This window comes from Ornithodoros turicata, chromosome 5 (assembly GCF_037126465.1).
Source record: "Ornithodoros turicata isolate Travis chromosome 5, ASM3712646v1, whole genome shotgun sequence".
Taxonomy (NCBI): domain Eukaryota; kingdom Metazoa; phylum Arthropoda; class Arachnida; order Ixodida; family Argasidae; genus Ornithodoros; species Ornithodoros turicata.
The window spans coordinates 72,471,413-72,497,227 of record NC_088205.1 but is presented as its reverse complement, the minus strand read 5'-3'; the positions used below and the strand labels follow the sequence as shown (position 1 = coordinate 72,497,227).

General features: G+C 47.5%; 1 protein-coding gene across 1 annotated transcript; it reads right to left on the bottom strand.

The window, feature by feature from the left end:
- Positions 1-13,348: 13,348 nt before the first annotated feature.
- Positions 13,349-23,844, bottom strand: LOC135394721 (scoloptoxin SSD14-like). Its single transcript, XM_064625614.1, has 11 exons — positions 23,578-23,844; positions 23,270-23,515; positions 20,652-20,774; positions 20,487-20,590; positions 18,347-18,542; positions 18,052-18,230; positions 17,720-17,997; positions 15,727-15,935; positions 14,203-14,443; positions 13,641-13,754; positions 13,349-13,584 (listed from the first exon to the last, which is right to left on the bottom strand). The coding sequence occupies exons 1-11, from the start codon at positions 23,766-23,768 to the stop codon at positions 13,429-13,431; spliced, it is 2,037 nt and encodes a 678-aa protein (XP_064481684.1). The 5' UTR covers positions 23,769-23,844; the 3' UTR covers positions 13,349-13,428.
- Between the last annotated feature and the right edge of the window lie 1,971 nt (positions 23,845-25,815).

Sequence of the window (25,815 nt, the reverse complement as noted above, 5' to 3'; positions counted from 1 at the left end):
CAACCCAGGTCCTGCCTATGGTTCCACAGAAATCCAGCGAGACAGTAGCCCAACTGCAGTCTCTAACTCTACAAAGGCTCTCAGCGAAAACAGCAACCCAGGCAACCCAGGTCCTTCTCACGATCCTCCAGAAGCTCGGGATCCATCACAAACACAGGGAGCCAGCCATGTACGAACTCATATTTGTCAGCATTGTAGATTATCTACAACGTCTTTCCAGCGTTTTCGTGACCACGTCATTCAGTGCAGTGGGTCTAGCTTTCTCCCTTCTTGTATGACTTGCGGAGCAACATTTGAAACCATCCAAAGATACAGGCAGCATTTGAATTTTTGTATTCAGTTGACCACACCAGTACAGGATAACGATAGCCAGCCAATGGAATGTATAAGTGATCTTCCTGGGGAGATGGAAAGCACACATCGAAATTCGTGTAGTTCGCTGAACAAATTGGGCCATTTATGCCGAAAACTAGAGGGCCACCACAGGTGCTCCAAGGTGGTGGTCGATTGCGTCGTAAACAGCATAGAGGAGATGTTACAGGAAGCGGGTGTGGAGATTGACACCTCTTTGGTAAAATCAGCTCAGGCTCGTAAGTTGCATTATGAGCAATGCGGCCTTTATGTGAAACCGGAGTTGGTAAAGCTACCTGGAAACAAGAGTGCGTATATCATACCACTGAAAGTTCTTTTGGAGCACTTGATGACACATCCTGAATTCCAGGGTTACTTTAGGTCACCCCCAGTGTCTGTTGAAGATGGTACCCTTCATGACTATTATGATGGCCTAAGAGTCGAGTCACATGCTGTATTACGTCGTCATACTAATAATGCCATAGGAATTCTTCTCTACAGTGACGACGTTGAGTTAAGTAATCCCATCGGTGCTAAGCGAGGCTCAAGGGGAAAGCTCAGCTTGTATTATGTGACTTTCACAAACATTCCTCCAAAAGCTATAGCTTCTGGGAGGGGGAGGGCAGGTAACGTTGGGGCTTCTGGACCTCCCTGACATGTTCGAGTGACAACTGACACGTGACCTTGCGCGGGCTACAGCTAAGCAGTTTTCGAGCGCTAGGTCGTGTTGCCATTTTGACCACGCGAATTTGTCGTAATTAAGCCGCAACTTACGTAACTCAGCTCCTTCTTTGTTTTCCGTTCTAGTATAAGCCTCAGCCAGCCTTCTACTTGATGTCATCATCGACAAGCCCCGCGCATTAGAAGGGGGAGGGCAGGTGCTGATAAGAACCTGCGCGACACGTCATGAGTCAAGCGTGTGCTTTCACATTGAAAGTATTTGCCTGCCCAAGAACACGTGTTACCCGCTCTGTGGGCTGGGTAGGTGTGCGGAAGAATTTTGTTCAGAAAGCCAGCACGAGACGCATCAGCCAGGACCACATCGTGACAACATGGACATATATCTTATGTAAGCAAATAAGTGTCTTTACGTGCTTAGACCAGCGCGCGTGTGTTCTTTGGGCTAAGCAGATAGGGCGGTACAGCTTCCCACAACCGTCCGTTGACTATTTATGCACGCGTTAGCTGAGAGTTAACACGGATGACCTTCAGGATGCTACTCACTAGGCTCCTCAGACAACTCGCCTGCTACGTGTGGGGCGGGGCCAAGTTGTTCTGGTAGAACCTGCAGTCAGGAATTCCAGGGTCCGATAGCTTACACGCTGCGATCGATCGCCTAGCCGATCACACCCTACTTGCTAAGAATAATTCAATCTCCTGTTTTAGGGTTTCCCGAATTTTACGAGGTGCGATAAAAGTCGTACTCGTTCTTGAACACTCGTTCACGGGCTACACAGGAGTTATGCTGGAAGGAAGGAATTGTATGCTGCTCTGCAGAATATCAAAAAGGGCACCATGCTGTCTACAGAGCTCGGTTAACGTAGGTTTTAGTGCATCGTACGCTATCGTCTTTGCGTACGCAAGAAATAGCGTGGTGGTTCTGCGCAATGCGCGCAGCCCCTCTTTTAGTTTTGCGCGTGCGCAGAGTCACCAACGCTATCCCTTACGTACGCAAACGCGCAATTCACTAAAATTCACTATTGTTTCTGGCAGTGCCACGGGTGCACCATGATGTTGCGCTGCCTGCAACCAGAAGTGTGCTAGGGGGAGAAGCGCGCATACAGGCACCCTGAAGTGTGCTGATAAGTTATGCGTGCTGTTTCGAAGGTAACCTGTGCTAGGTGCAAACTGGATAGTTCAACTACCGTTCAGTTCAACTTCAAGTTACCGATTGCTACGGCGTGATCTGTGGATTATTCCTTATTAGAGGCATTGCTTCTTCCAGCCTTAGCAGACCATGACATTAATTTGTCCTGACCTCGCTAATGGATTTGCCTATACAGCTGTTTTTTCTTCTCCTACTTTTTGTTTGCATACATTGACGATATACTAAAGTTTCACATGGGGTACCCAAGCGATTTTGACGCCCCAGTAAAATTGGAGGATCGTCACTGCGCCCAGGACCGAATTCATGTTTTGGGTTTTGGAGGCGCACACTATTTTTCAGAAATAGCGTGGCGACCCAAACTCTCCCCAAAGTGAACTTGTGCGGCGTGAGGTGTTGCGAGAGAGCCAGAGCAATGTAAAAAAAAGACATACATCATCATCATTTTAGCGAAAGTGCAAACGTTAGCAAGTGTAACATTCGCTAGTGTAAAATTCAAGAATGATGCGTATTTGGAATCAGTTACTAAAATACATTGTGCTTTTTTGCGTCCTTATGCGTGTAAATGGGGTGTTTTTGTAAACAAACATGCATTATTCAAAACAAATCTTGGTAAACAAACATTTTTATTCAATGAAAGGCGTAATACGAATGTTGAAAAAAGTTGTTTGCTAAACACCCATCTGATACAGTGTTTTCAATGGAATACAACCCTTTGAAATTATGTTTTCTGTGCAACATGCCATTTGAAATTGTGCGTATTTTATATTGTCACGAAGCGAAATGGGCCGGCGAGTCGTCGAATAAACAGCAAACGGTTTATTAAACTACTTGGCAGCAAAAGCACAAGAGTGATAGCTCTCTGAACACAACTGAGTCCAAAGAAAGAATGCTGCAGCCTGGAGCGCACAAGCATTTAAGCTTCGCGCCGAAAAGTCTAGAAACAGCACGTGCATTTGCCAGAGAGCAGTCTGGAATCTTCTTGCTTCTTCTTCAGCACGCGCCGGGATGAGATGTACCGTTTCGTGCCTGCCCTGGAAGTTTCTCGAAGATGATTCGTGGCAATATAATACACAACTTAAAAGGGCGTTTCATAAAAACACTTGCACCACAAAGGATAGGACATCCGACATTTACACCCGGAAGGTATAAAAAATTACTTTGCATAAAACTTACGAAAGTAAGTTCCCAAGCAGCACAATGTACTGGAAGTCGAATGCTTTAGGGGCGGACGGTATGTGTCCTATCAATGTTCTGTAGTTTCATGAATCTGTTCAAGGCCTTTCACCTACCCGTCCACCCCTATTGCACTCGACTTTCAGTGCATTTTGCTGCTTGGTTTATGACGACGATGACCTTCCATCTAAGCAGCTGGTTTCAGTAAATGTACCGGAAGAAAAGTCGTTGGTAATCTTTATAACCAGCATTGATAACGACTTGTTGTTTAGCGCGCGCGGTGAAAAAAAGGAAACAAAATGTATGATTCAACGGACTACAAAGCACGAAACGGAGCGAAGCTCGATGTCGACCTCGAGATAGGTTCTTCCTTTTTCTTGCGAAAGGAACATGAACTTTTCACTTTTTGCACTTTGCATTACACTTTTGCACCTATACTTCTCTACCTCCCGACCGAACACAAGGAGAGCGCAAGCGGTGAAGTATCGCTGCGCTCTTGAAAGCGCGCCCAGCATTCGGATGAGGGATTGCTTTGAACGTTCACACTTGTCAATTTGAATAGCGAGCTGCACGTCCTCACTTCACTGATTTCTCCTCCTCTGAGGATCACGGTTTCTTGAAGCGACTATGCGAGGTACGTTCAGCCAGAAAGAGATAAAATTGTGCCTGTACATGAGCAGTAAAAGAAATGCGTCAATATATAGAGGCCGGGTTCTTCGTTCCAACGACGAGAACAGTTGATCCTTAAGTAGCATATAGCCTGCTACGGAATTGCACTCCTGCTGTCTCGGGTTCGGTCCTCTCCAGGTCCGGACGACAAAGAGCTCTCCGCAACTTCGATCAGAAGTGTCAGAGTCGGCACAGGGCGCATACTAACACCCATGTCTCCCACTCCTTCCTGCTGTCCTCTCTCCATCTGTCCACATGTGTACGCTGCTTATAGCCATAGTTGCTTCGCGGCGCTGACACGAAAAAAAATGTCAGAAGTATACGCCGGAGGTGTTTAATAAGTCATGGAGATATGGGAAAGTACCTGAGAGTTAGAAACGAGGGCATATTAATCCGCTGCTGAAAACTGGTAAATCGTCGTCGCAGCTCTCCTCCTTTAGTCCAGTGAGCCAGACTAGCTGCAGCGCGTGGCACCTTCCACACTTGGGTGGTGGCTCCAACATCCTTCCTTCTTCCCGCAAGAAATGTCAAGTTTTCGTCGGCACAGGGCAGCAATAGATTCGGTTCTTGATCAAATCGCGCCCGTGGAAGCAGGAAAGGTGCACAAGAACCGTGAGCCACGTTTCTGTCCTCCATGGTCTTGTTGAAGCCTCCCTGCACTCCACAGAATTTGGTCTCTTCCAAGCCCGGTCATCTGCCCGGTCCCTGGTCTGCGCGGATGAAAAAGGGATGTTGCCCCGTGCGTCGACAGGCTGCTTAACCTAGGCACGATGAATGAGAGCTATACGACGACAACATCGGTCTTTACTGACGGGTCGTCTACTCGGGAGCTACTCGTCCTCAGCCTTTGTCGTCCCCTCGGAGTCAGTCTCACCCTTTTCTGTCCGTGTCAATTCTCGACTATACTGCTCAAAAGTCGTAACTCGTCATCTCAATAGACCTGTCCCTGTTTGTACACAAATGACGTCATAGTGTTCCACAGCGCCACCAATTTGGTAGAGTTGAACTAATCTCGAAGCTATAGGGGCGAACAAGGTCGCGACCGAAAGCTAGGATCTTGAGGGGATTACGATGGTCCCTGAAAGGGATGCGACCTTGGGTCCTAGTTTTCTTTCAATAGGAGGCAGCGAACAAGCGCCCATTCGTCTACCAACGTCATGATGACATTTCTTGGGTGGAGGTCTATTGTTGTAAACCTGCATGAGTATAGTGCGCACCGTTCGGTATCACAAGCCGCACACTGAAACGGTTGTTGCATTGCTTGTTATACGGCGCTCCGCTAGCGACACATACGTTTTGCGAAATGAATCTGTAACGGCGCTTTGAATTTGTTTGCCTATGAGATTCTGTAGCATTTTCATACGATAGGGGATGAAAAAAAATCGCGTGACCATTCCGATTTCACCTATTTCATCACTAATCCCCTAGGAATACTATCTGTTACAGTGCACCGTTGAATGCCATTCCCGCTCGGCAGTTCTGCTACTGCGCTTTTTTCTTCTTAGTATACCACGTGCAGGTGAGTCGCAGCATGCTTTCCAAAGTAACGTTTCGAAATGTGTGTTTTCGAACTTTGTATCTAAACATGCTGTCATGTCATTCCGAGTGAGGATTGAGCAATGGCATCTCCCGTGATACTCAGAGTATCAGACGCAGCACGCAGTACAGCGCGACCAACGTTAACAATTTCAACTAACGACGCGTTCTTCGTAAAAAGCACTTTACGAGCTTTTACCGTCATGCATGATTAACACTGCGCTGTAGTAAAAGCGGCAAAAATGTTTGCCGTGTCTAGGGTTTGCACGTGTGGAAATGGTGGCTTTATTTGCCGAATAAGGTAATTGGATTAATTTATCGTGTGACAACCTAGTGTAGCGACACGCTGACAACGTGCCGTAGGGTAGGACAGGGGGTTATTGGCAGAAAAAAAAAAGAAAAGAAAAGGAAAAGAAAGATAAAAGGGAAAGACCGGACCGGGTAGGATCGGATAATTTCGACCACCTGGGATTATTTTAACGTGCGCGGGAAATCTCCGACACACGGTGTTGGCAGCAATGTTTACCTCTCCCACATTGCTACCGTCCTCGAGCTTCATTTGCCTCATAAAGTCGTGTGCGCGTGCGCTTTAAAATTAGTCTCTCACGCCAAGTCTGTTCTGTGGAAGCGGCTGGATTCCGACACGTATTAGAGAGCTTTGAAATGAAAGCGAATCACGTTTAAAGCATCCCGTCTGCCCTCGTTACCAAAAGGGTAGAACTCGGAAAGTAGGGACCGGACGTGACCTGGAAAAAGGAAAAAAATGGCTAGGAAGCAAGCGAGCTGGTGAAGATGATGCATGATGTAAAACCCCGAGACTAGGGAACACGAAGGGACAGACACAAACACGAAGAGAGACTTCGTGTTTGTGTCTGTCCCTTCGTGTTCCCTAGTCTGGGGGTTTTACATCGTGCTGGAAAAAGGCTTTATAAACGAGGTTTACGAAACTACCCTCCTCTAAACCGAGACCCGCTTGTCATGCAGATTTCACTAAAGCCCTCGGTTTAAAGGCTTTATGAAACATAACAGCTCGTCCTTACTGCGTATGAATAGCACTTATATATGTCAATATCTATATTTCTGCGTTAATACCTAATAACTAAGTTACGGTATATAGCTATAGAAGCACGCCGATATTAGAGTCATCGAACGGGGTTCCCGGTTTAGTGACTCTAATATCGACGTGATTTAGTAACTCTATTCGAAATGAGGGCACTTTATGAGTTCATGAAGTGAGTGAAGTGAGTTCATGAGTTGATGAGTTCCATGTCGGCGGTCTCCCAGGTCTACGTGGAGAACGCCCAGCGTCTAGGGTTTGACTTTTCCCCTGAATGCATGATTCCTCTATTGTCTTGTTCACTTTCAGGGAAAGGGGATTCATTCTTCTCCTTTTCCTCAAAACGAACAAGAGACGGCATTGTCTTCCTGAAAAGGCAGCTAGCTTTTGCGCAACGCTGCCAGCCGCGGCTCAAGGGAAAGCTGCCTTGCTACTACGTCAACGAAGAGCAAAATGAAAAAAAAAAAAGAACGGCGAGAAACTCGTAAAATAATACAATCCGAAGAACACTTTCCGAATATGCCAAGGAGATGAACTCCGAAAACCCGGAACCCTAATTGGTTTTTGTCTTCCCACTGATTACTTGCACTCCCTACTACATTTACAAGGACATGCCGTCCAACCCCAACACCATCGACATTATGTCGAAAGTTCAGCGACCTTCGTTCGAACTGCGTCATTCGAAGATGGATGACTGTCGTGCAAAAAAGAAACAAGTGTCTAATGTTGCTCATAATTCATTGACTCAAGGTGCAGTGATCGGGATAACTTTTGTGCGGTGATCGATTAGCAGATACGCCAAGTTGGATAATTTCCAAATTCACATCGATCAACACCATGCACTCTCCTTCTTTACTTTCTTCGTTCGTGAACTCTTGCGCCAGTCAGTATCCCGCCCAAGCTCCAGATGTCTGCTATTTTTTTTCCCTCTTCTGTCGGTTCGTAGTATTATACTACTTGGCGTCCAGATCGTTGGGGCGAAAGCTTAAAGGAACACCGGGGGTGTCGCATTTATTCGTTGGAGCTACATCCTAGCAGCAAACAGGAGCGGACACACATACTGAGATGGACACACACGCCTGAGATGGATAGACCTACCAGTCACCCGTTTCTTATTCGATCTCTTCCTGATTGTTAGTAGGGGGCGCTCCGATGAAGAAACGCGCGAGTGCCGCGCTCGGTAAACGTTTGTCCCAAGTTGTACATGAGGTGTTGCAGGCACTCGACCATGCACAACTGAAACGAAGGGAGTAGGAGTCCAGTACAGAAGTCCGTACAGAATATCAAATACGTCTTTTGTCGAGCCAAAGGTAGACAAGGTATTGAAGGATATGTAAGGCGCACACACGCATTAAAAGAAAAAGAAGAAGAAAGAGAACATAAAATAAAAGAGGTGTCGTCTTCGGGGCTTGGGCTAAACGCATTTAAAGGCGATAGCTTCATAGAGCAGTCACGTGATCGTGGCTGTCACTTGGTGACAGGGTAGACAAGGTATTGAAGGATACGTAAGGCGCACACACGCATTAAAAGAAAAAGAAGAAGAAAGAGGAGAGAAAAGAAAAGAGGTGTCGTCTTCGGGGCTTGTGCTAAACGCATTTAAAGGCGATAGCTTCATAGAGCAGTCACGTGATCGTGGCTGTCACTTGGTGACAGGGGCGGATCCAGGATTTTTTTGAGAACGGGGTTCAGCCTTGGCCAGCATGGTACATACACGATCTAGGTAACCTAAACACAGTGTGAAGACAGAAATTGAGGAGGGAGTCAGGACATCTTGGCCCAACCCTCTTTAGATCCGCACCTGCTTGCAGACCTACACGGGGGTTTTCCCTAAAAGTTGGCGCATCAAAGCTATGGGGAAACGGAAGTGGAACGAGTTCCCTAACGTCAGCACACCCCGAAAAAACCTTCTTCCCCATAAGATCAAAATGTGTATGATCACTGAGGCGCTGTTCTTGCGTAAGCACATTCAAAAGCTCATGCAATGAAACGGTGGTGGTGAATGGGTTCGCCGTTGTCAGCCTGGCGGGATATGCGTCCTGGGTCCCGCAATGAAATGACCATTCATTTCTGCATTCGTCATGGCGGGAAGGCATAGAGGAAAGAAGAAAAGGAGACACCCCAACGGCTCTTCAACAGGAGAGAGAAGCGTAGGGCAAGTGACGTAATGATAGGAGGTGAGCTGTAGATTCTTTTGAGCCACGCGGGGGGTCACGTTACCTTAATAGCCCAATGAAGTCGGTTTGCACGCGCCACGTTGGGGGCCACTTTGGCGCGCTACCACCACACCTCTCCAAGTATTCCGAAACTATGCGTTGGGGGCTCCCATAGAGATGCATGTAACCGAAACCGGAACGCGAGCGATGATGTCACTGCAGTGGCTCACCAATCTCGGCTTCACTTCTCCGCTCCTCCTCTCTTTCCTTCCTCCACGCCCGAAAGCTTCACGACACTCCCCTAGAAAACTTGTGCCGAGCTTAGTTCGCTTATGTACCGCAATGGCGCTCGTTGCATGTACCAGAATGGTGGCGATGTCGTTGGGTGGCACTAAACATAATATATGATAATATGGCTAGGAATAATAAATTAGCGGTAATAGCGCACGATTTGAAGGATTCAATTCTGGCAGTAACTGGAACGTATGTTAATGCTCATTTGTGCATATAACAGAAAAAGTGTGGTGACGACCGAGTGCGTCGTCTGCTACAATCATCTGCTGTAAAAAAAAAAAAAAAAGAAGAAAATAGGAAAAAGCGAGAGAGAGAAATAGAACGTTCAGGGCGACAGTTAGCAATTAAATTACTTCAAATTAAAAATTTGCCCCAACGAATTGCACATGAGTAGTGCAGTGCACACAACGCGTGAAACAACGATGGGGTGAAGGTTACCATGGTGGAGGGTGGTATGCAATAACCGTTTGTCGTAGCAGATCAATGGGCTGCTTAGCTGCTTTTTTGGGCCATATAGGAAGCGCCAATCTGGCGGGTAAGCGAACCAAGTCTGACATAGCTTTTTTTGGGAGCTCTCACGCCTGGTGCAATTCATGGAGGCCTAAGGCAGATCCACGTGGGCAGATCAAGCACTTCTCTCTCGCGTTCTATATAGGCCAGCTACGATTATCGTTCTATCGATCGATTCGTTCGATTATTGTTCGATTGTCGTTGCCAGAATGAGTGTTATTTGTGGTACAACCCGCGGTAGCCTGAAGCGAAAAATTTATGGACGAGGCCTCTTTCACTGCTACAGGTTTTAGAGAGTGGTCGGACAAGAGGGCACTGAGTTAAGTGGTCGAAATAAATCATTAAGCACAAATATGTTACATGAGACCAATGGCTATAGTGTGTGTTGGGAGCTACGGAATCTCCAGGGCCTTCATGGGGTCATAAAACCGACTTTCGAAATTTGAAAATCTCTGGCTCATATTGCCAACTGTAGGATGGGACAAGCGTAAGCTGGCTCCCACCGAACGTCGATGGAAGAACCTCTTCTTCCTTTTTCTGCTCGGCCAACGTCACCCTGCATTCCTCAACTCATACCATTCCTGCGTTGTTTTCTGACTCTCAGGGAAGCAGATGACCGTTGTTTCTTTCCATCTGTGTCTGAGTGACCTCATCCCCAATCTTCGTCCATTGTTTTGTTCCTGGAATGTAACACAGCGGCTACGACCGCTACATGCAGGGTGACGTAACGCGTTGGCCTTCGGAAGTCTTTCGATACTCCTCTCAACATTCCTGTTTCGGTTTGATTGCTCGCTTATTTGAGGCATAATTCGTCACACGAGAAAGAAACAAAGTTGATGGCAGGTATACTATGGATGTTATGCACAAACTACGATGTTCAGCAATTTTTTCACCCCTTTAAAGCACGCCGCATCCCGGTTTGATCCGGTACGGCTGCAGGCCAGTGGGGATCAAAAGCTCTGGCTGTACTATAGTATTGGGACTGGTGGCTTTTAAAAGTTGGTAAGTGTGTAGCGGCCACGCTAAGCCTAACGGCTTCGGATGGGCGATCTTGCAAAAGGTATGAGCCTTGGGTTAAAACAGGTAAGCGCTTTTCAGTTAGGTTAGGTCAGGTTACGTTACACAGATTGGGTGGGTTTCCACCCCCCCCCCCCCCCAGTCACCCACTAGGCGGTGCGAGCAAGCGAGACAGTGCCTGACTAAAGGTGGCGGAAATCAGTCCAATTGCTATAGCATATCCAAAGCTCTTCAAACCGAGACTGAAATTTTGTCGCTTTTTTCGTCAATTCGTCATTTTGAGGTCCAGCATATTATCCGTTCCCGTCACATAGCTCCCACCCAATCGTATAGCCTATACAACACTGCAAACGAAAGTCAAATCGATATCTTCATCAAAGGACGCACTGATCGTCGGGAGGTTGAAATACAAAACGAAAGCAGCAAATCACTCGCAAGTTTGCAATCGAAACCCCGCGAAATATTCACTAAACACTCCCTAACATATAACAGATCGATAAGCAAACTAACTACACGAGTGCCGCAAATACTCTGCGAAACAAACGAACGAACGGCGAAAAGAACCTTATTGGATTTCGTCAGCGGATGTAAGACTTTCTCGTTCCTCTTCCTTATTGATATTTGTTTGAATCTTCCGCCGGTTCTATTCCATGTCGCCGGTATCCTTCACAATGGTATTGATCCCGTGGCTTCCCCACGTGGCATTCAAACTCCATGGGGAAAGGAGGATGGAATGGATTCCTATAATTGAGGCCAACGCAGTCAATTGACCGCCCCCGTCTTTTGCTGCTGGGAGGAACGTCGCAGAATAGTAGCTACGGAGCTGTTTTTCCTCTTATGCGCTTGTGACTTACATCACAATGCATTTATACATTGGGTGAACTTCAATTGATAACGCACTGTGATCTAGCTGCAGTGCTAAGCAACACCGTTCTTGTGGAGCCCTAGTTCGTGGCGGACATGGGGCTTGCGCTGCCTTTCTAGCCTGTACGATTAGGGATGCTCGTTCCTTTCTAAGGTATGCAGCCTAATAGGCGTGCAGACCAGAATACTCAGTGTTACAAACTTGATTTTTAAAGCGATACCTTTATCGCGTCAGCTACCGTGGCTTTGTCGGACCAAAATACCAACCGCGTTACACCCTATGTCCACGCGAGCGCCCTGTACTTTGTGTTACATAGGCAGTAGGCAAGTATAAGGCACACTGCCCATGGTTGATTGAAGTAAATGAAAAACAACAAAACAACAACAACAAACAAAGCAGTCAATAGATACGTCATATGATTGACACTGGAATACGAATATGGTTCCCCCACTTGCAGTGTCACGAGTATGGCAGTGCCGCATTATGCACGTGCCATACGGGCAGTTTTCAATGAAAATTGAACTCAATGGTCTTTGAACACGCGCATGGCGCCACTAAGCGTGTAACGTGTCAACTTCGCAGAAAGCATTGGATCCAATGCTCACTGAAAGGTTGCAAAGTTACATTCTAGATGGCGCTACGCGAGTGTTCAATGACGATTGGTTTCAATGCACGTGTGGCAGGAGTATTATATTACAGCAAAATCAAACATAGGGTCGGACTTCACCGCTGGGACAGGCACTAGCAAGATTGGCAGTCTAGAACTACAGGTTTTCCCGTCCATTTTAGTCCAAGTGACATCTAATTAGTCCAGGTGCCATATAAAATAATCCCAGCGCCATTCAGTTTAATCCGGGCGCCATCTGAATTAATCCATGATGTTTTTAAGCACTATAACCGTGTACTCACACGAGGGACATCCACGCAGAATATTCTACAGACATGCAGTGGAAGGAAAAAGCTGCTGATAGGACTCTGCTGCGGGAAGACATCCCGCAGCTTAGTCACAAGATATTCCGTAGCAGACGACAGGACCAAAGGTGTCGTCTGCTATGTGAGTCATGCATTTTGTGCTCTTCTAACCGCGTGGAATATCTTGTAGCTCAGTGAGAAGACGTTCTGTAGCAGACGACAGCACCAGTGGTGTCTTCTGCTATGTGAGCCATGCCTTTTCGCGTTCTGCTAACCGCGCGGAATATCCTGCAGTGCAGTCAGAATATATTCTGTAGCAGACGGCAGCACCAGTGGTGTCGTCTGCTATGTGTGTGGTGGCTTTTAGTGTTCTTTTAATCCCGTGGAATATCCTGCAGTTCAGTCAGAAGATATCCTGTAGCAGACCACAGCACCAGTTGTGTCGTCTGCTATTGAGTCATGCCTCTTCGCGCTCTTCTTACTGTGCGGGATATCCGTCAGAAGATATTGTGCAGCAGACGACAGCACCAGTGCCGTCGTCTGCTATACTTCCGCTCCAATTCCTAATATCTCAGCGTCATGCGAATGTTCCACATAAGGCACGGCACACCTTCAGTTCCATCAGCAGTTACTTTTTCTTCCACTAAAATACTCTACAAAGATGTCCCAGTGTGAACGCACCACCAGTGCTTAAACACAGTGCTTAAGCACAGTGAACGCAGTGCTTAAAAACACCATAGATTAATTCAGATGGCACCCGGATTAAATTGAATGGCATCTGGATTTTTTCAGATGGCGCACGGGTTAAATTGAATGGCACCTGGACTAATTCAGATGGCACTTGGACTAAAATGGACGGGAAAACCTATATGTAGTCCACGTAGCCAAGTCTGGTCAGGCTTTTACAGAACGAGGTTCAGGAAGCACAATCAGTTTCGGAAAAGCACCAACGCATAAGAAATAAATCCTATATAGCACTGCACTGCAGAAAACAAACGTATATTTGTGCAAAGTTACGCAGCGAGATAACTGTTTTGCTGAACATATTGTTGGTACAGATATTCTATCCGCCAGTGACACCTCCAGTTTGTGCCGTTCTATAGTCGCTGGATCCATTGTAGACTTTGAGTTGTCGGTCCCTGACTACAGCTATAACGTTGCCGTCCCATTTGTACAACGTGACGTTGTGTTTCCGTCGCTGAAGCCCCGATACGACACTCTGGAACAAGATTTTGGTATGGGCAAGATGCAGCATTCCTTTGACTTTGACCTCACCTTGTCCGTGGTATTCTCGTACTTCACAATATCAGGCTTCAACTGGGTGTGAATGCGAAAGCAGTCGATGGCTTCTTTAACTGTATTCCGCATCCATAATATTCGTGCGAGAACCTGGAAGGAAGCCGAAAACGAATGGATGGAACAAATGGAGTGACACGTATACAATTTGTAATGCGTTACAGACCACGTTAATATCACCGTCCTCGATATAGGCACGGAAGTAGCACCCACGAATTTTTATATACGATATGCGCAAGTATAATAGGTCAACTGTCGGAGCAGCTCCGCAGTTTCTCTTTCCTTGCGTGCTGCGGAAGCGACCTGATTGGTCCTCCCAAATACCACCCTTACTGTTTGCTGCCCCATGAGTGGACAGACGCTTCATCGCATGGCTTCTCTACGTTTTAACTCCTCTCATGCGCGAAGACGCACTGTCATGGCGTATCGATGACTACATATTACGGGAGTCTGTGTGGAAATGTGAAATGACGTGGAAATCGTTGTAGTGCAGGATAGCTCTTCTCTACGCGAAAGTCATCCAGTTAAGCGCTGTACTCACCTGAACTATGCCCGTAATAATTGTCCCCGATCCGGTACTCGTAATCCCGATAACGAAATCGCCGCTGGAATCGACCACAATGGATGGCGCCAGTGAGGACAAAGGACGCTTTCCTTCCAGGATGTAGTTCCCTGAAGTGGGCACAAAGTCGTAGATATCGCTCTGGGCGGCCTGCGAGAAGTCGTCCATCACGTTGTTCATCCATATCCCGGTTCTCCGTGACAAAACCAAGGCCCCGAATCTGAAAAAATAAAAGCTCGTTAAAAGGTGCACGAAGGGGCAAACATTCTTCCTCGCAGAATGAAAAATGCAGCTACTTTGACAGGAGCCATAAAGTTACAGGATTCGTCGTTTGCTATTTAAGCGCGAGGAAACCGCAATTTTTTTCTTTCCCTCTTTTCCTTCTTTTCCCTCTTTTCTCTCTATCAAGATACACGACGTGGCAGTGCTAATAGGGCGTCCACTCATCGCGGGAAATCATTTGCGGAGACCAATGGCAGGCTGCCCCGCATTGTCTCCCCCGGAAGAACGAAGAGGTAAAGCGCAAATTAGTTTTCTTCGCGCTTTAAGCGACGGTCGAGGCCTTTTTGGCCAGATCTCGAAACTACAGTGCCATTTTATTCCTCGTGGATCCTTGACCGTGGATCGATCCTCCAAGTATCGAAAATCGCACGTGAAATAGAGGATTCGATGGAGCGCATGACAAGAGCAGATGCCGAATGTTGAGAGTATGCCGCAATGGACCTTTTCCACAGCGGCCTATGCGGATGCGAATGACCTTGAGGTGCCGGAGAGGATTATCTCCCATCTTCACTAGATGGCGCAGTATGGGGACGACACAAGTGCGGACCAGTGGGGAGACGCACGAACGGCGCGAGCTCGTCGGTCCCACTCTGGACCGGTTTCGGTCATTTGCGCTACCCACGTGCATTTGCTTTGGCGCGCGCCGAGCGTGGTTCGCTGAAGAGCCGCCAGGATATGACGCGGTATGTGAAAAAGGTCCATTCTCCCTTTGGAAAAACGAAAAAACGTTACTCCCTAGGGATCAATAAGGGTCCGACCTTGAGAAAAGGAGTGCTGCGGCCGTGCGGGCATCTCGTACTACGCTTCAGTTACCGGACGTCTTGCTGGACGGCGCCTTCACTTCCCCGAGTGCCGCACTCTCACTCCTCCGCTTTGGGTGTGACGTCACGTTGCATGGGGCTACTGCAGCAGCGGAAGTAGCGCTGATCTTTAAAATTGCTCTATTTATTATCTAAGCATTTTTCGGAACGAAAAAGAAAATGCCGGGTTTATTGTTGGCCGATGCCCAACATCGTGGTATCGGCTTCGTGGATGGGTTTCCGGATGCGACGGATGATGCTACGGACGCGCGGACGGATGCGGTGACGTGACGGATGGATCCAGTTCGTTTTATACTGTTGTCATAGTAACGGAACCTTTCATTCCGCGTGCGGACATTTTTGCACATGCCGTGCCCCTTTAAGCGAAGAAGCTTCCCAAAGGGTTCTTGTGTCTGCTTACTCGGTGTTGATGCTGGCAACCATCGAGATTGCGTCGCCATTGGGAGCAACGATGACAAGTTGTCCGGAACCGTGGCCATCTTTGCCAGTGAAGTTGAGGCCGTAATAACCAGTATCGGCGACAGTCTGTTCCTTTATCTTGGCTTTGATTCTCGCGGCGTAGGTGTTGCTCGTCAGTGTCTGCATCAGCTCGAAAAGACGCCTGCGTTTCTGGGTATAGATGAAGTACTCATATGACCACCCTCGTGAATAATGACAGATATATGGGGCCGGTCGGTACATATAGCCAGGGCCGGCAATAGAGGGGGGGGGGGGGCGAGTAAGGCGGGTCATCTGCTGTGGATCGCCACCTTTGTAAATAAGACAAACTTTCGCAATCTTAATTTTAGCTGGGAAAACTCCAAGGGAGATACACTGGTTAAAGAGATGTGCCAACAGGGACGATATGTTATTCGATACATTTTTTATAGGAGCAATCTGCATATCAAAAGCATCCAGACTTTTGCTATTTTTCATAGAAACTATGACTGCAACAATCTCGTTTTCGTCAACAGGGAAAAAGAAAAGTGATTCGGGGCACTGGTAAGTGCCCGTCATCACTGATAATAACGCTGAAAGACCGACGCGAATTGGTGGCGTTGTTCCTGTGCAGTTTCATGTAACACATGGCAAGAGCCGCCATTTTTGTAACTACCCTCGGGCGGGTGCTTTCACAAAACCGCCATCTTGTCCTACTCACGACATCGTTTTTTTGAGGTCATGTGACTTTGTTTACACGTCGTTGTAGCGCTTGCCGACATATTCCAGTCGGCACAAAGCCAAGGGATGGACTGACTTTGCCAGCATAAACTACACGGTGCTTCTTCCGCGACATGGTATATAGCCCATTTCTCCTTAGTTTCTCCTTAGTTAGTAGGTCGCATCGGCTCAGTGCGTCTTAGCGCGGGGTCGTCATCACATCTTTAGAAGTGGTCAACACTACGAGGCCTCATGTACAAAGCTACGCGTTTTACTGCGCCGATTATCGGATTAAAAATAATTACCGTGGTCAAAAGACGTCCAAAACGGCGCACAGAAACAGCCAACACGTTGTTTACACCTGTCCAGAATACATTGCGTTCGCTCATCACGCTTTCGTCTATGGAGCAATACGTTAGAGGACACCCTTGTGTCTGGGATTCCTTCTCTGGAAACGTCACCCGGACAAGGCCAATCAGTGAGCCCCCTTTGGCGCGGACGAGACCAATCAGGGAGCGGCTGGAGGGACCTTTGTAGCCGTGGCGACCGACCGACCGGTGGGCTGGAGAGCCGGAATACTAGGGGACGGCATCTGCTCTGTAATCAGCTAGTGGAGTGTTGTTTCTGGTCAGCGTAGGACGTGTTCGTACAGCCAGGAGCGCAACACCGTGTTCTACGCAACATGATCACGTCAGAACGCACACTGGTAAGCAACAGTCTGCGTGTTTACCTAGGACTAAGGACACTTAGTACATTGCGTTGCGAATGCCAAGCAGACGACATCGGAGACTGTCGCTTGCGCCATTCGTGTGCCTGGTTTACGTCATCACGGTGTTTGCTGCAGAGGGAATGCGAATATGTAAGCTGTTTTGGGAGGAGAAACTTGGCCAAGTTGACAGTGAAGCGATGACGAACATTACTGCATCGGTCTGATACATATGTTCCCGGGTGCGATAGTCGTTTTAAACGATGCCAATCACGACGTGCTTTCGGCGGGTGTATAGCTACAGAGACGACCCGCCGTTTGCCGCATATGGAGTCACTGGTAGCCACAGAATGCCTGTCAGAAATTGCCCGCGGCCATTGCCTGAAGTATAGACGTCGCGAAGTAGTGATAGCGTACACTAAGTAGGCCTTCTGTATTCATGTGGCGTTGGCTGTGTGCGCTGGGGTTCTACGTGATGACGTACGGTAGTCACCAGAAAGAGAAATCATTTCCGATGTTCTAGTTCCGGGAGCTAGATTTATGACGATACCTCGCCCTCAAAGTCCGATGACCTTGGGTCTCCCAGATGCTCCCTCGTCGCGAAGCCGAACTTGAAGGCCTCAATGAAGATGTGCGCGGTGCGTTCGTCATCCGGTAGCTGTCCATCCACGACAAACTGATTGATGATATTGGTTATGTAGCTGGTTATGGTACCTCCAGATGGGAGAGGGAGGGTATACAGCCGAAAGCCTCCAGCGAGCTTAACGATGAGGGGAGGATCTAGTATCGGCTGGAAGTTCTCTAGGTCGCTTGCTGTGATGATGCCGGCTGTGAAAAAAATAAAGTACATGAAAAACGTGAATGACGTTAAAGCTTTCTTACCTTCCTTCCGTATGTCTTCGGCCAGTATTTTCGAATATGGAGGAGAGTTCAGGGCCTCCGAGTTCAGCAGCGATATGTTCGTTAGAGTATCTGCAAGCACTTTGTTCTTCATGATGTCACCAATAGCGAGGGGACAGGCGACAAGTGATGAGGGACAGTTTTTCTTGAACAGGGCTTTCCTACCGAAGCAAATACGCAGTCTCTGTACTGATCGGCGCTAACGCCACGCATTTTACGATACGCCTAGCAGGCGCCCTCTAGCGTACACCGCTCGAGGAGCTATAAAGAACCTCACTTGAGAATGGTGTTCTGGTTGATTTGCACCTTAAGACCTTCGATGTAATTGTGGATTTCATCGTATACTGGGAAACCTTCCCTGGCATACTTGATGGCGTCTTGAAAGAGGTCCTTCCATGGGAGGTTGTGCCCCGTTGTGTTCAGAATCATACCAAACCCACGTAACACTCCGAACACAGCGACAGCTTTTCCGCCTGCAAGGTAAATGTAGTCGTGTATTGCCAGGTGAAACAAGATTGAGATTGTCTGTCTACTTGGCCGGGGATAACGTCCAGGGAGATATAACTGTGTCGGAGAGTACCACGCGTTCGATAATTTTTCGTTACAAGTGTTTTGAATCTAGTGGTAACGGCTTCTGAGTAACAGGAAGTGATGAGCAAAGTAGTAGTAGTAGTAATAATAATGATAATAGTATACTCTAAGAAAAAAAGGTATGATTTTTTACCCATTTCGGTAGATCTGCACTGCAACCACATTTCTACTCCGACCAGGTTTACCTTTTGGGTATAACTGCGGAGTAGAAACAAAGTACAGAGTAGAATCTGTCGTTCTACCAGCTTGGGTAGGAAATTCTACCATTTTCTCTTAGAGCAAATGTGAGAGAGAGGAGCAAGGGAAAGGGACGCCGCCGCTTATACCCGTGGGGGAGAAATCGCGTGTGGATTGGCACAATAGTGTGTGTGTGTGTGTGTATGTGTGTGTGTGTATGTCAGCCTCTTACTTTACTTAATGGTGTAATACTTAAATGCCAGTCACACATTGTGAAATAGAACGGCTACTATCTGGCAACGGAGAGAACAACGTACAAATTCACAAGGAGGACAAAGCCCAAGTCATCTTGCTACCTGGCGCAGCGTCATGTGTTCCCAAACTGTAGAACATGGAAGTGTTGTCAACAACATTTCCGGTCTGTCGAAAATGGTGTTTCTTCAGAAATGTCGGGGCCAAGGTGTCCGCTCGCTGGTGGTAGCCAAGGTCGTGCAAGACTGGGAGGTGGTGGGTTCGAAACCTACCGCCGGCTCTGCTGTCTTCTGTTGTCCCCGGGTGTTCCCAACACTTTCCGGGCGAATGTCGGCACAGTTTCCCCCTTTGAAGTCGGCCAAGGACGCATACTAAACCCCCTGTTCCTCACTCCTTCCTGCTGTCCTATCTACATATGTCCACATCTGTACGCCGCTCATAGCCACAGATGCTTCGCGGTGCTAACACAGAAGAAAAAAAAAGTCGCTTCGAGACACTCAAAATATATTTTTTGGATTGTAGTCTGCAGTCTCAGATGGGTACTTATACTGGACAGGAAAGTACTAGAAAAGAGTACAGCACAAAACAGGACAGAATTAAAGTACTCATAAATGTACTTGTAGCATTTGAGTACCCCCAGCACATGGTAGCAGCGAAAGCCGCTAACGTCTGCGTAGCTCGACTGGGCAATGGCAGTTGAAGAAATGGGACCAGCAGGGAGCACCAGTTGTCTTCAACCACCATTACTCAAGTCACGTATAGGCATACAGTGGACCATTTTCCTTCGAACGCAGCGCGCATGCGCGTCTCTCGTTCTGGCTACATTCGCACTGCCGGGCGTGCGCTCTAGCAGGCGGCGAACGGCGAGTGTGTCCACACCGAGGTTCGCCCTACTAAAACAGACGAGATTGAAGGTAGTGAGTCTTCCACGAGCCAATCGTTTGTTTTCATGCTTTATGGACCCTCGCCGTCTTCTCGGCTTCCATTGGTTCGTCGCTGCCGTCCGTCGTCGTCAGTCGCGCTACTGCATGGACGGCGCCAGAGAACGGGCCTCCGGGGTCTTCCGTCGGTGACTTTCTTCCGTCCCAGTGAGAACTAGCCATAACGCTACTGTGGCATGGAATGGCACGGCGGGCTCCAGGGTCATGTTACATATACCAGACACTCAAACTTCGTGCAGACCGAAGCCTTCACGCGCACTTTCTTTCAGCCAGCTGCAGATGACATTCGAGAGGGCGCCACATTTAAGGAAAATGGTACATCGGGCGTTGTGAAGCTTGCGTTACGTTTAACCGACTAGTCCGGCAGACTTTGGCTTCAGTTTTTCTCAACCGTTCCCGACGTAGAGGTCATCGCGTAATTTGTTCTATGTACGCTCAACTGCACTGAATACTTACCGTACAGAGACAGTAATTCATCCTTCTTGCCGCTGAACATATCCCTTCTGGATTCTTTGGGAGCTTGACCGCGACAGCTGATGGCGTGCGCTGTCCTTTGCCTCCTGCGGTACGAACCATACGTATACCGTCAGCACCCAAGCACAAGCTCCACAAGTTCGCTACCTGTTGTAGTAGGTGGCGAAAAATCCTCCCCCGAGTCCACACCGATGGGGCATCACGACGCAAATGCAAAGCATCGTGGCAACGGCAGCGTCCCCAACCGTTCCGTTCTTGGCAAATATTTTCCTGTATTGGTTTGAAGATCGCTTGTCTCAGGCAACCACGTGATTCTGCTAAACGTTAGCGGTTTCGTGCTCATGCCATTACTCATAGGGAGTTTAGCGAACCGTTTTCGCTCAAGTAGTATGGGAACGGTACCACTGGGGACAAGTGAGAACGGGAATCACCTGATTGGGGGGGGAGGGGCAACGCCGAAACTGTTCGCGAACTATCTCAGTGCAGATGATAAATGGCGAATTCGGGTGGCCATTTCGTGGCAACACGGCCGGAGTTGCTAGGCCGGAGCCAGCGCTGGATCACGTGACCGTTGCCACCCGAACGTGAGTGCCAGGAATCTAGCGATTTTAGACGCTTGGATCACGTTAGGGGCATCGCGGTCGCTCGTTCCCGGGTTCCGTCGTCTGCTAACCATAGAAATCATAAGCAGAAAGGCTAGAAGAAAAGCTGGGAGAGAGAGTGATGGGGGAGAGCAAAGGAGTTGTACCGAGGCAAGACCCTCTCCCAATGTCTAAGTCCGGGAGGCGCCATGATCGATATTTTGGATTGGGCCGGATTCCGCCACAGCCTTTCCACATGTGAAGACCAGGCACATTCGCACAATGGTATCCAATCCAATGCAAGTCGCTGCTCCTTCCGCTCTGCGTGCCATGCCGTGTGCGGAGTGTGTGTGTTTTGTCCGCCATGACCAGTGCGCTTGGATTCTCTAGGGAACGAGTAGCGTACGGTTTAAACCGTGTGCTGCAACATGAAACAACAAACTTTTAGGTGCCACCGTTCGTATCACGCTAGGCCTACCGTATCGATCATGGCGGCTATCATGTTGAGATGCTCCTCTTCGCTGGCTTGCGGGTGGGATCACGTGCGGGTGGGATCTGGTAAAAAAAAGTTACCACGAAATGGCCACCTGGGATTCGCCATAGATGAAACTCCCTATCAGCGTCGTTGTCTCCCGGGTTGTAAATGGAGCGTAGCCGAGTAGCCCAGTTAAGCGATACAGGGTGCGCACGCAAACTGGTCACAATAATTATTTTAAATATGATTCTTTTATTTTTATTTATTAAAAACTATTACTAAAATTATTTTATTATTATTATTTTCAGTTACGATACATCTCTTCCCGAGAAACGTCATCATGACGTTAGTAGACTGAAACCGAAACAAATCTGAAGGGGAGGGCTGGGTTTCACGAACGGGCACTTGCTCGCTGTCCCCTCTTGATAGAAAAGTAGGACCGAATGTCGCGTCCCTTTTCAGGGACCATCGTAATCCCCTCAAGACAGTGGTTTCGTGCGCGGCCTTGTTCGCCCCTGGCTTCGAGCGTAGTTCAACTCTTCCAATTTGGCGGCGCTGTCGAACACTATAACGCCATTTGTTTGCAAACAGGAAGAAGTCTATTGGCGATATATTCTTGGTGAAAGATCCCGTAGCATTCTGGTTAGGATGATCGCTTTCCACGCCGGGACTGAGGAGATGACGCGGGTTTGAATCCTGGCACCAGCTTTGCTGTCTCAGGTTTTCGGGCAGAATTTCCAGGCAAATGTCGTCACACGTTCCCCCTGAAGTCAGCCCAGGCCACATACTAACCCCCTGTCGCGCACTCCTTCCTTCCAATGTCTCCCTCTTTCTACGTCCGTACGTCCCCCATGCCACAGTTGCTTCGCGGTGCTAACACGGAATCAAAAGAAAAAAGATATCATTGGTTAAGTGGGCTACCTTATGGCTGCACTATACAGCGGCCTCCTGGAGCGTCGCCCTCATTAATTAACCAATTAATTTTCGCCAATTAACCTTTTAATTACGAAATATAGAAGTTCGGTCCAATGAGAACATGTTTTCCCTTTGGTTCGCTGATGCCGTTGCCTTTTTCAGAAAAAGGATAGAGCCAATATAGTGCTAGGAAATAGCCCGAAAAAACGGCAGATTTGTAGGAATTTGTCGCTCCCCTAGAAGTGCTCTGGGGCAGCGACAGAAATTACCACCAATCTGTCGTTTTTCTGGACCTACTTTCGACGGGCCTCGGATTAGCCTTTCCTTGGGCCTCGGCCATAATCGCCATCACGGTTGTATAGTGGAAATATTGAGTCTGCGGAAACGGATATACGACTGCCGCGTTCGGCAGCAACACAACATCGCAAAGAACCAGGCTCCCACAAAAACAAATACATGGAATGATGATAACGATCAATTTAGACCTTCAGCTGGAATCCATCTTCCGTAAAACATGTACTGTTCATACAAAAACCCTAAGGTAAGCGGAAGCACAAAGCATTGTAGCAATTGATGAAGCATTCAACGGGTCGGTGAGCATAGGGCCACAGGGAGCTTCCAGGTTACGACGCTGGGGAGGGGTGCAACCGGTACCGTCGCTACAGCCTAGTAAGTCGTGGACCAAGCGCAAAATCCACATTTTCTGCGTTTTTTTTCGCGACAAGTGGAATATTCGGATCACAGGTCGTAGAAGTACTAAAGTCTAGAAGTACTATGAAGAAAGCGTGGCATACTTAGGAACGTGGTCACACAGCTTAGCCCCGGTCACAGCAATCCAATTCTTGAAGCTGCCCATTTCAACGGGCGAGACATAGCGAGGCTCTATGACAGTGTCATCATGTTTCCCGAGGACTAAAGCCTTCACGAGAAAGACAGAGCCGATTATGAGGGCAGCGAAGAGTAACGCTACTAAAGCACCCACGACACCCTTATGGGGCGCTGTCGTTTTGGGAGAGGATGGGGTCGCCGTGTGAGGGGATCTGCAATAGAGTTACATAGTGGCCATCAAAGTTACATGACAAGGAAGGGAGCTTTCACTTACAGTCCAGGGGAAGTAGGTGGTCCTGGTAGCTGAGTTTCGTGCAGTGTCTCCTTGAATAAGGTTCCTTTCGTGGGCTCCATACTGAGTGATCTGATTTCAGACTTCTGCATATGCTTCTTGTGACGGGCAGTCACTTTACTGCGTTGCGTAAAAGGCATAGTACTTTTGCGGCGCCCTTTTTTGTCGTGCATCGTGCAAGGAAAAGCGAACGTCGTTAGCTAGAAATGCGCGTTCCGCGTCGTCTCGGAGCGAAGGTGACACGACACCAATGACACCACGAAGGGCACTTGCTCGCGTGGTGCGTTCCGCATCTTCTTTTTCCCACACGGCAAAACTGGCAAATCTGGCAAAACTAAACCAGCTCCTGTGGCTTCAGAAATAAATGGTGAGGTTAGAAATCATCTCCTACCGGGTGTGTTTAAAGCATTGTTTCTTATATTGTAGCTCATATATTCAAAACATATCTCCGTGGCACGTTGAATTTATAATAATATTTACCAAAAGCGTGCTTCGCACAATGCGAATGGTGTATCTTGCCTCACAAGGCGCAGCCAAGCTGTGCACTGTTTTACAAAAAGAAAAAAAAGTGATCCCCATAATGTTGGTCACCGCAAAAAAAGGCAGAAGCAAAATTTGTTCTTTTTTGACAAAACGCTCCCCTTCAGATGTTTAGCATGGCACGTACATCCTTTCCGCCGCAAACGAAATAGCAGCCCGAATTCGGCAAACATTGTGTAACAACTCCACATGTTGCGTCTCTTTCATTAATGTGGTAGAATATATAGAGCCCGCGAATATTCGGATTGTTTGAGTCCCGGATCGAACCAGTGTAGATTCGATTCCATTTTCTGGAATGGAATATGGAATTTGCATTCGCATTTCGAATCGGAGCGATGTCTCTTCCAAACCGAACATGCTCGATTATACGTCGGCCTCCGTCGACACTTAGTATCATGGTACTATCATGGTTACATTGACTCCTCGCGCGTTTGCGACAGGGCCCGCAAACTTTTTTCCCGCAGGTTTTTTGCAATCCCGAAAGTTAGTCCTTGGAGACGAAAAAAAAAAAAAAACACACACACACAAAAAAAAACAGGATCCGTTAGAGGTACAACTTGCAATCAATGGGTTTCGTGTCGTTGTATCACCGCTACAACTTTCTCATTCACACTTCGACTCTAATCCTTATAATTAAATAACTTCCTAATTAATTTCACTTAATTATTTGGCCTTAGTAGCTGATGCGCTAATAAAATCCGAATTGATCAAAATTTATTAGTTACAAAAAAAAAGTTTGAGTATCCTCCCACCACTGGTAACATTATGCAGTCCGTCTTTTTGGTGTGCGATGAACTATTTTTAGTACAAATTTGGCTAATTTTTCGTGAAACATCCTCAGTATATCTACTCGCGTTGTATCTGCTTCGTGTTTATCACTATTCACTTCGTACTCGCGTCGGTTTTAAAATGCTTATTCGCAAAATCCTAAGCGGAAGCCCAGGTACAAAGGCTGGCTTTCCACAATGTTTTATACACGCCTACGGTTTGCGAGTATTGTCGTTAAGTACGGGAACTATGGGCGTAATCCTCCTCACACGGTTGTGAGCACGACGGGTATGCCATTAACGGTAATTATATGAACAACATTCATAGTGCGTCCACATTCCTTTCATAACATCGTAATCATTACGAGATTGAGAACGTAGAATCCGTGGAGAAAAAGAGAAGCAAAAGTACAGAGGGTAAAATAGCACTTAGATGTCCTCGTGCTCCTGTGCTGTATATGGCGCTCTAAATGAGCCATAGACATCACATTTTGAAATAATTAAAATATAGTATTCAGTGAAGCTAATTATAGATACCGACTACGCTAGTGGGAGCTTGCAGACGTTGTAGCTTTGCGAGCTGTGTCCGAAAGAAGGCCTTCCGCCGGAAACCGAGCCATGAACCCTTATTAAATTTCAAATAGGTAGAAAGAATCTGAGAAATGTTTAACTTCTATTTTGTTTAAAATATAGTTCAAAGAAGAATGCACATTTAAGAAATCGAACTGTGGAGCAAGGTCGAGAGGCCGTCCCATGTTCTATACATCGCATAGAAATTGACACTTTGTAATGACACTTTCAACAATAAGAAATATCTATTGCATACACACTTAATTGTGTAAAAAAAAAGACAAATTTAAGTATGGGCGTTATTTGCTTGAATAAAATGTTTTGCTTTCAGTTTGAAATTGCG